The 7,767-nt window shown below is 37.2% G+C and overlaps 1 protein-coding gene across 1 annotated transcript; it reads right to left on the bottom strand.

Moving 5' to 3' along the window:
• Nucleotides 1-3,016: 3,016 nt before the first annotated feature.
• Nucleotides 3,017-6,714, bottom strand: LOC149245167 (cysteine-rich receptor-like protein kinase 15). The gene is made up of 6 exons (XM_089437408.1): nt 5,751-6,714; nt 4,912-5,048; nt 4,530-4,740; nt 4,178-4,412; nt 3,493-3,643; nt 3,017-3,331 (listed from the first exon to the last, which is right to left on the bottom strand). The coding sequence occupies exons 1-6, from the start codon at nt 6,712-6,714 to the stop codon at nt 3,017-3,019; spliced, it is 2,013 nt and encodes a 670-aa protein (XP_089293534.1).
• Between the last annotated feature and the right edge of the window lie 1,053 nt (nt 6,715-7,767).

Genomic DNA, 7,767 nt, shown 5'->3' with positions numbered 1-7,767 from the left:
AACTCGTTCTGAGGTGAACCAAAAAAAAAGTCCCTCTTACATTCGTCTTTTTCATTTTTAGCTACACTGAATATAACCGTCTAGAAACTAAATTCTATAACTGTTACCTGTTTCTTTAAACAATAAATTAACTAAACAGTTGTTGGTTACCTAAGCTAACAACCAGTAACTTAACTTGTTCTGAAAATAAATAAAAGAAAAGAAATGAACAATGATTAACAAAAGACAACAACCAGTTTTTCTTTTGATGACCTGTCCAACCACTCTTGAAGTCGTGTCCTGTTTCTTCGCGAGCCAGTCATCGATCTTCTGTCTCCTCGGAGCTGGATGCTCCTGCATCAGGGGTAAGGAAAAGAGAGTTGGAGGGAGAGAGAGAGGGACAAAGCAAAGAGGAGAGAGAGGGAGGGAGCAAAGGGGGACAAAGAGGGAAGGGAATGAGGGAGAGACATCCATAGAGGGAAGGGATAGAGGGAGGGAGGAAGAGAAAGATAGGGTGAGGGAGAAAGAGATGAGGGAGGGAGAGAGAGAGGCGAGGGGAGAGGGAAGGGATCATAGGAGAGAGAAGGAAGGGGAGGGGGGGAGGGAGAATGAGATGGAGGGTGATAGAGAGCCTGAGGGGGTGAGGGGAGAGAAGGGGAGGGAGCAGAGGGATAGAGGGAGATAGAGGTGGTGGAGAGATGGGGGAGTGGTGAGAGAGTGAGTGAGAGAGAAGATAGAGAGTGTGACAGGGAGAAAGGGAGAGGGAGAGAGAGTGTGAATGACAGAAAGAGGGGGGGCAAGGGAGAGATAAGGGGGGATATTGAGAGAGAGAGAGAGAATTAAATGGGAACAAAGAGAGGGGGGAGGGAGAGTGCAAGCAAGGGGTGCAGAGAGGGGGAGATAGTTAGTGAAGGGGAAGGGGAGAGAGACAAAGCATGGTTAGGTAGAGAGAGCAAGTTGGGGAGGGAGATGGTGGTTGAGAGAGAAAGAGAGAGAGAGAGAGAGAGAGAACATGGGGAGGGACCAAAACAAAAGTGGGGAAGAGAGGGAGAGGGAGAGTGAGAGTGGGGGAGAGGAGGGGAGACAATGTGGGGGGATGGGGAGCAAAGAGTGTGGGGGGAAGAGAGGAGGGAGAGAGGTAAGGAGAGCAAGGCGAGAGAGAGAGCGAAAGAGAAAGGGGCAGAGGGAGAGACAAAAATAATCAAGGAAAGAGAGATATGAAGGGAGGGAGAGGGAGTGAGTGAGAGAGTGAGGGAGAGAGAAATTGGGAAGAGGGAGAGCTATAGAGATGGGGAGATGGAGACAGAGTGGGAGAGAGGGAGAGATAGAGGGAGATAGAGAGAGTGATGGAAGGAGGGAGAGTGTGGGGGAGAGAGTGGGAGAGAGGGAGAGATAGAGGGAGATAGAGAGAGTGATGGAAGGAGGGAGAGTGGGGGGAAGAGAGAGAGAGGGTCGATGTGAAGATTAAATATTAAGAAAAGATAGAGTAGACAATGACGAGCTATGGAAAACATTATATTGATGTAGAAGAAAAGGGAAAACAATAATAAATGTATCTCTCACCAAATATGATTCATTTCCATATATGTCAATGTGCACATATGCTGCTCCACAATAGATATATTCATTTTTGTGTATTCTGGAGATTGTAAAATTCAATATTATTCTTTCATCTTTGGTATTCCAATAGAAATCTCTTACTGGCTGAGGCAATTTGCTTATTGATTTTTACTTAGTCATCATTTTAATTGAACTAGATATGCGACATTGGGTTTTATCTATCTTTTTGTAAAAAATTATAAAGTTCAATAAAACTGGGAAATTTCAAAATTCAAAGCCACCTTCTTTTTATTTTTAATCCTAAAGTAATATGTTATTGAGCTTATTGGCAATTTACATCTTTGTTAATATATAGCTCTAAATCTAACTTATTGATGAAACAGCTCGGCCCCCTAAAATCACTTAAATAAATAATAACAGAAGTCTCTTTGTTGCCTATTTTGTTCAATTTTTAAATGTCTTAAAGACAATAAACATGTTAAATCAACAATTCAAATTAACAACTCTAATGATGAGTAATTATTTTTTAAATAAAATTATTTAAAATATATAATTAAAAAAATCTATATATATAAAGTTATGTTGTTTAAAATTATTTTATATAATCGAATTTATAACCCTATAAAGTTTTATATTTTTTGTTTTAAAATTTGCGTGTGCTCCATGTATTCTCATGATTCTAAAGTTTGTTTATTATTATTATTATTTTAAATACATTAAAGCTATGATCAATGCGTGTATTTACTTGTCTTTTGGCTCTCCATACTGATTTTGAAAAAGATTAATTTTGGTTTATTTAGTTTTATGAAAAATAATCACAAATTAATTATTTTGTTTTAGAAATTTGTTTTTATGCTCATAAATATTGGAGAGAAGTTTTCCTCAATTTTTGTACTTTTCATGAGTATTCTTAACCACATCATTATTCATGTTTGCTTTGCAACATCAGGTGCAATTGCTAATTATGAACAAATTGATTGGAAGATCTAGACAATATATTGTGGCTTGGTTTTTTTAAATAAAACTAGCTTTTATTTATAGTTAATTATAATTATTAATTTAATAACTAAATTATGATAAATTTTTACTCTATTAAAAAATACTAACTTAAAAAACTTGCTTTTAAATATTGATTGAGATATATTAAAAAACCTAAAAAAACATTTAAAACAAAAACAAAAAAACATGACTTCGCATCTAGAGCCGAGATACAAGCAAATAAAATACAGAGAACATAGTGATTCCCATAAGATTAAGAAATACAATAACTAAAGCATCTCCAGTGAAAAGTTCTGCAGAGTTTACGTGATCGCAGGAGCAGAATAAAGGAGGTGCACCAAAGAAGATAACAGAGGCAACGATCGACACACATCCATATACGGGAGGCCTCATGGGTGCCTCATTATCCATATATTTACGACACCAAATCTCAACTCAACCGGCAGTGTAGGATGCCCATTTGCAACCAAAATTAGGTTTACCTGGGTACCAAGATAGTAATGGAAGCATCGGCGTTCGATAGAGGAGTGAGAGGAAATTGAGAAGATGATACGGAAGACGCATCTGTCAACCCAGAAGTTACGTAGGCAGGCTTGGCGGGTGCAGGTAATGTCACAGAAAGAGTTGAAAGCATCAAAGAAACTGTAGACATTGTTGGACGAAGTGATGAATCAGCTTGTGTACACAAAAGACCAACATGAATGCATCTCAACGCTTGTTCTTCGTCCCACGTTTCAATTATTGTTGGATCAATCGTTTGCACAATATTTCCTCCTTTGAATGAACTCCATGCCTGCATTTCCATGAAATAGATATGTCACAGATTATGGTGAAACAACACATAATCCAATTGATAACGAATTCATATTAAAATAGATCAACGAAAACCTATTCTCATAGCTCTACCAGTGGTTTCGAACTATATAAACATGGTCGAGGAGAAGAGTATGTTACCCATCCTAAAAGCATCTCCATATCAGATGGCAGGTTATAATCTGTGTTCTTCCTTCCGGTCATAAGTTCAAGGAGAACAACACCAAAGCTATACACATCGGCTTTTACAGATAATTGCCCCCCAAGAGCGTACTCCGGTGCCATATACCCGCTGCATATGCAAAAAAGTGAGGCAAATCTTAAGAGTTGAGTGCTGATAAAGAGAAAGCGATTTGCTGAGAAAATAACAGTGCTAGTTCTTAGAAGGTAAAAGTTGAACCAAGAATATACATCTCCAAAACAAAAATGTCAAAGATGTTATAAAATGCAAGCAAATATAGTTTTACTTCTCTCTTATTTTTTAGATTTTCAAAACATATTAAAATCTTCAATCAAATCAAGTTAGGAGGTGTATTTCGGTTTCTAAGCCTGAGATCAGATGATTCATTTTACAGTTAATGTGGACAAAGTTACTCCCAATGAATTTTAGGACGAGTGTTAGAGTACATGGATCATTTTCCATCAATGTCTAAAAGAAATCAATATTAATAATAAAACAAATCATTTGACAATTAAAAAACCACTGTATTTAAGCCTTTGCATATTTATAAGAGAACACATCAAATTGGAACATTTCAAAATCAATTGTATAGTAATTTACTAATGAACGGATAATGTTAGAATGGATATTGTCTCAAAATCTTACAGAGTTCCAGCAGCCCCTGTACTGAGGTGAGTTTCATCATCAGGAAAAAGTCTGGCTAAGCCGAAATCTGTTATCTTGGGATTCAGTTTCTCGTCCAACAAAAGATTGCTTGCTTTAATATCGCGATGAACAATCCGCAGTCGAGAGTCTTGGTGAAGATAGAGAAGCCCACGAGCTACTCCCAGGATGATGTTGTACCGCTTCTTCCAATCAAGTTCTTTGCGTTTGTCTGCATCTGTATCCATGCATTCAGCTTACCAAATCAATACAGAAATAACTAGATTCAGACATTGGTGCTTATTATCTGCCTATAACATAATAAAATGGACATCATAAGATGGAGGTGACTCACTGAATAAGAATTTATCAAGGCTCTTGTTCGGCAAATACTCATAAACAAGCAACCTTTCAGATCCCTCTGTGCAACAGCCGAGTAGTTTCACAAGATTTCGATGCTGAATTTTGGCCACGAGCTTAACTTCGTTCACAAATTCTTTCTTTCCTTGTGCAGATTCTAAGGACAACTTCTTCACAGCAATCTCTTTTCCGTCTTCAGTAGTTCCCTAGACAAATTATCACCATCAAAGATTTGTGACGTGACTGAAACTTACCATTCTATATACTATATATTTGTTTTCAAGCTAGCAATCTGCATCTAATGGTCAAGAGTGCGTTGAGAGAGTTTTAAGAGATATATAAGGCAGTCCAAGCCTTGTAATGAACCTCTATGTTACCTTGTATACAGGGCCAAATCCTCCCTCCCCAAGCTTGTTATCATCATGAAAATTATTGGTAGCAGCTACCAATGTTTCCAACTTATAAATTATTTGCCGATCTTCACTGAGTGTATCTTCCTCAACTTGCCAATGACCTATACAATAGAAATACACAATTACATAAAATATAGAATTTTGTTTTGAATGATATCTGACTTTTTCTCTCTCAATCATTGGGTAGACCTTTCTTGAAGAATATCTGTGAAAATTGTGTTCTCAGCCAGACTCTATCAGTAGCATACATGTCTATTCTATTCTATTGTAACTGTTATGACTCATATTATCTTTTCAAGTCAAGACAACTAGAGAGATCCATTTTCCAGCGGCCTAGGATTAACTTTGTCTGCGGTTCAATATATCTAGCAGTGTGCATTTTGTAGTTCAGATTAGGAAATAATGTATGTTCAATTCCTAATACAGATTTAGGTTGCTTCTACTATGCAAATGTTTCAAATTGATATCCCAACTAATTGAATATGCCTTTTGTGTATGTGGTAGAAGGTACCATTTCCCTAGCCAAATTGATTTATCCTTTTAATTCTACTCCTGCATTGAACAAAGTAGTAGCACATACCATCTAAACCCGGGTTTGATGATATGCGCATCTAGGTTTGGGCTTCATGTGCATATGATCAACCCGCGGTTCGGCCATTAAAGCAAAAAAGTTATGGATTCATTGATTGTCCTACGATTCTTATCATCATATACAATACCTTCGCGTGGCCTTCGAAAAATGGCACATTGGAATCTTCTCCAACATGAGAATAGACACACAACTAATAAGAGAAGCAGGACACCTGCAGCACCTAAAATGATGGGCATTTTGTTTGAAGCCTTGCTATATTGTTTGATCTGCATGCTACCACTGCATGGTGTGATCTGCCTCAGTGGTGAATTAGCTGGGGCTTCTGCTGTGGTGTTCTGCTTCGGTGGTGAATTCGTTATCGGATTAGTTGGCGCTTCCGCAGGGGAGGTTGAAGGTGTAGCTGGATCAAAGAAACTGTATGTTTCATAACGAACTCTGCAACTTCCAGTCAAGCCCTCGCCTCCTCGACGTCCAGCAAAGTTTGTGATCATTATATGAATTGTGTTCGACAGACATAATGTGCAGTAGTCAATAGACATATCTCTCCGGCACTGGACCAGACCATAAATATTTAGATGCAAGGAGTCTACAGTTGTTCCTGAAGCATATCCAGATCCAGATGTTGCTTCACCTGACAAGTTATTAAATAGCCTCTGAAGCCCCGCGTAAAAGACATAAGGGACATGAGTGCTGGGGATAAGCTGTGGATTGTAAGAATAACGTCCAGAATTATCCAGTTGACCGAAGAAATTAGCGTTTTCATAGCGCAAGTAGCAGACTTCTAACCAAATTTTACCGCCAATGGCATTCCCACAAAGTTGTTTGATGGTAGTGGTTGCGTTTTGTGAACAACTGGAGCATTGTTGGGTTGTTGCGTCTCCGTTGCATTGGAGGAGGCCATATATTTGGTCAGGACTTTGGCCATACACACAAGTGTTAAAACCACTTTGGAACGTTCCTTGAACAAGATTATTGAAGACTGTATTCAGATTGCTCTCAAATTTACTGCCTTCTGTATAGTTAACTCTGCTGTCGCACGAATATGGCGGCTGTGCATTGCAGATCTGTCCATGAAGCGCAACGATGAACACCGAAACAACAATTATGTAGAATAATATAATTGTTTGCCTCATCAGGAACGGAAGAGCACATCCAGAAATGGTTCGGGTTGCCATGGCCAGTGGAAGATGTAAAGGCCTTTTTGCAGAGACGTTATATATAAATATTGTATATAACCCTCTTTCTGTTTACAATTCGATAGTCAGAGTCCTCCCAACATCCTAATTTACTATTTAAATTTATTTGTATGCATTTTGTAGCTCATTAAACCTAAATCGCGTCGTAATTCTTTCCTAATTTTTCTTGACTCCGCTCCGGATATAAACAGTATTGTATTAAATCTATTGCGCATATTTCTTTACACCTGGAACACAGTTCTGAATATTATACTGTAAGCAACCGAGTTTTTCTCCCACCAAGAATTGAATCTTTTTAATTTATTAACGTTACCACCACGAAAGGCGCAATTGAATTCTGTCAAATGGAGCTTTGACTCGGTCGGCAACCCTTGGTCTGTGCCGTACATTAAAGCCCGCACGATGTTCGAATACATATCACTCGATTACTTTTTCATAGTCGCCGCAAATTGTGGGCGCGACGAATGAATTGGAAAAGTCTAACCAATGCCGTGTGGGGAAATTTTACTTTAATACGGCTGGATATTAAAAAAGTAACACCTTTATTTCAAAAGTTATAATACAAATTGAAATATCATTGAAGCTTTAAATGGGAGATATGTACTCAGACGTGTTTGTGTTTGTGTTTTTGTTTTTTTTTCCTTGGAATTTAGTTAATTTTTTTAAAAAAATTTGAATGTTGGAGTGTTATAATTATTTTTTATGGTGAAATTTGATTCAGCATCATTAAAAATTTTTAGGCACTTAAAATTTTGATGTTTAAAAACTGTAACTCAGATTTTATCATAATCTTACTGGATTTTTCATTATTTTCAGAACTAATTTAAGAGTTTTAAACTACCTTATCTACTGCTCATAGAAAACACATCACTGCAAAATCAATATTAGTAAATTAATTAATATATATTAAAAAATATTATTTTTTCTCCTTTAAAATACTAATAAATGAGAAACAGAATTATGAAATTTAATCAAGTATATTTTTCCCCAAATTTAAATATAGTTTTTTTACCCATATTCTTTGTGAGAAAT

This window comes from Pinus tabuliformis, chromosome 7 (genome assembly GCF_031772625.1).
Source record: "Pinus tabuliformis cultivar Carrire ecotype Pingquan chromosome 7, CPIR1, whole genome shotgun sequence".
Taxonomy (NCBI): domain Eukaryota; kingdom Viridiplantae; phylum Streptophyta; class Pinopsida; order Pinales; family Pinaceae; genus Pinus; species Pinus tabuliformis.
This window is presented reverse-complemented; position numbering and strand designations above follow the sequence as displayed.

Excerpts from the sequence above, each read along its gene's own strand:
- LOC149245167 (XM_089437408.1), bottom strand. The coding sequence starts at position 6,714 with ATGGCAACCCGAACCATTTCTGGATGTGCTCTTCCGTTCCTGATGAGG. Across the intron at positions 4,413-4,529 it reads CCTTGATAAATTCTTATTCA|ATGCAGACAAACGCAAAGAA; the intron begins GTGAGTCACCTC and ends GCATGGATACAG. Across the intron at positions 3,332-3,492 it reads TGGAGATGCTTTTAGGATGG|GCATGGAGTTCATTCAAAGG; the intron begins GTAACATACTCT and ends ATGGAAATGCAG.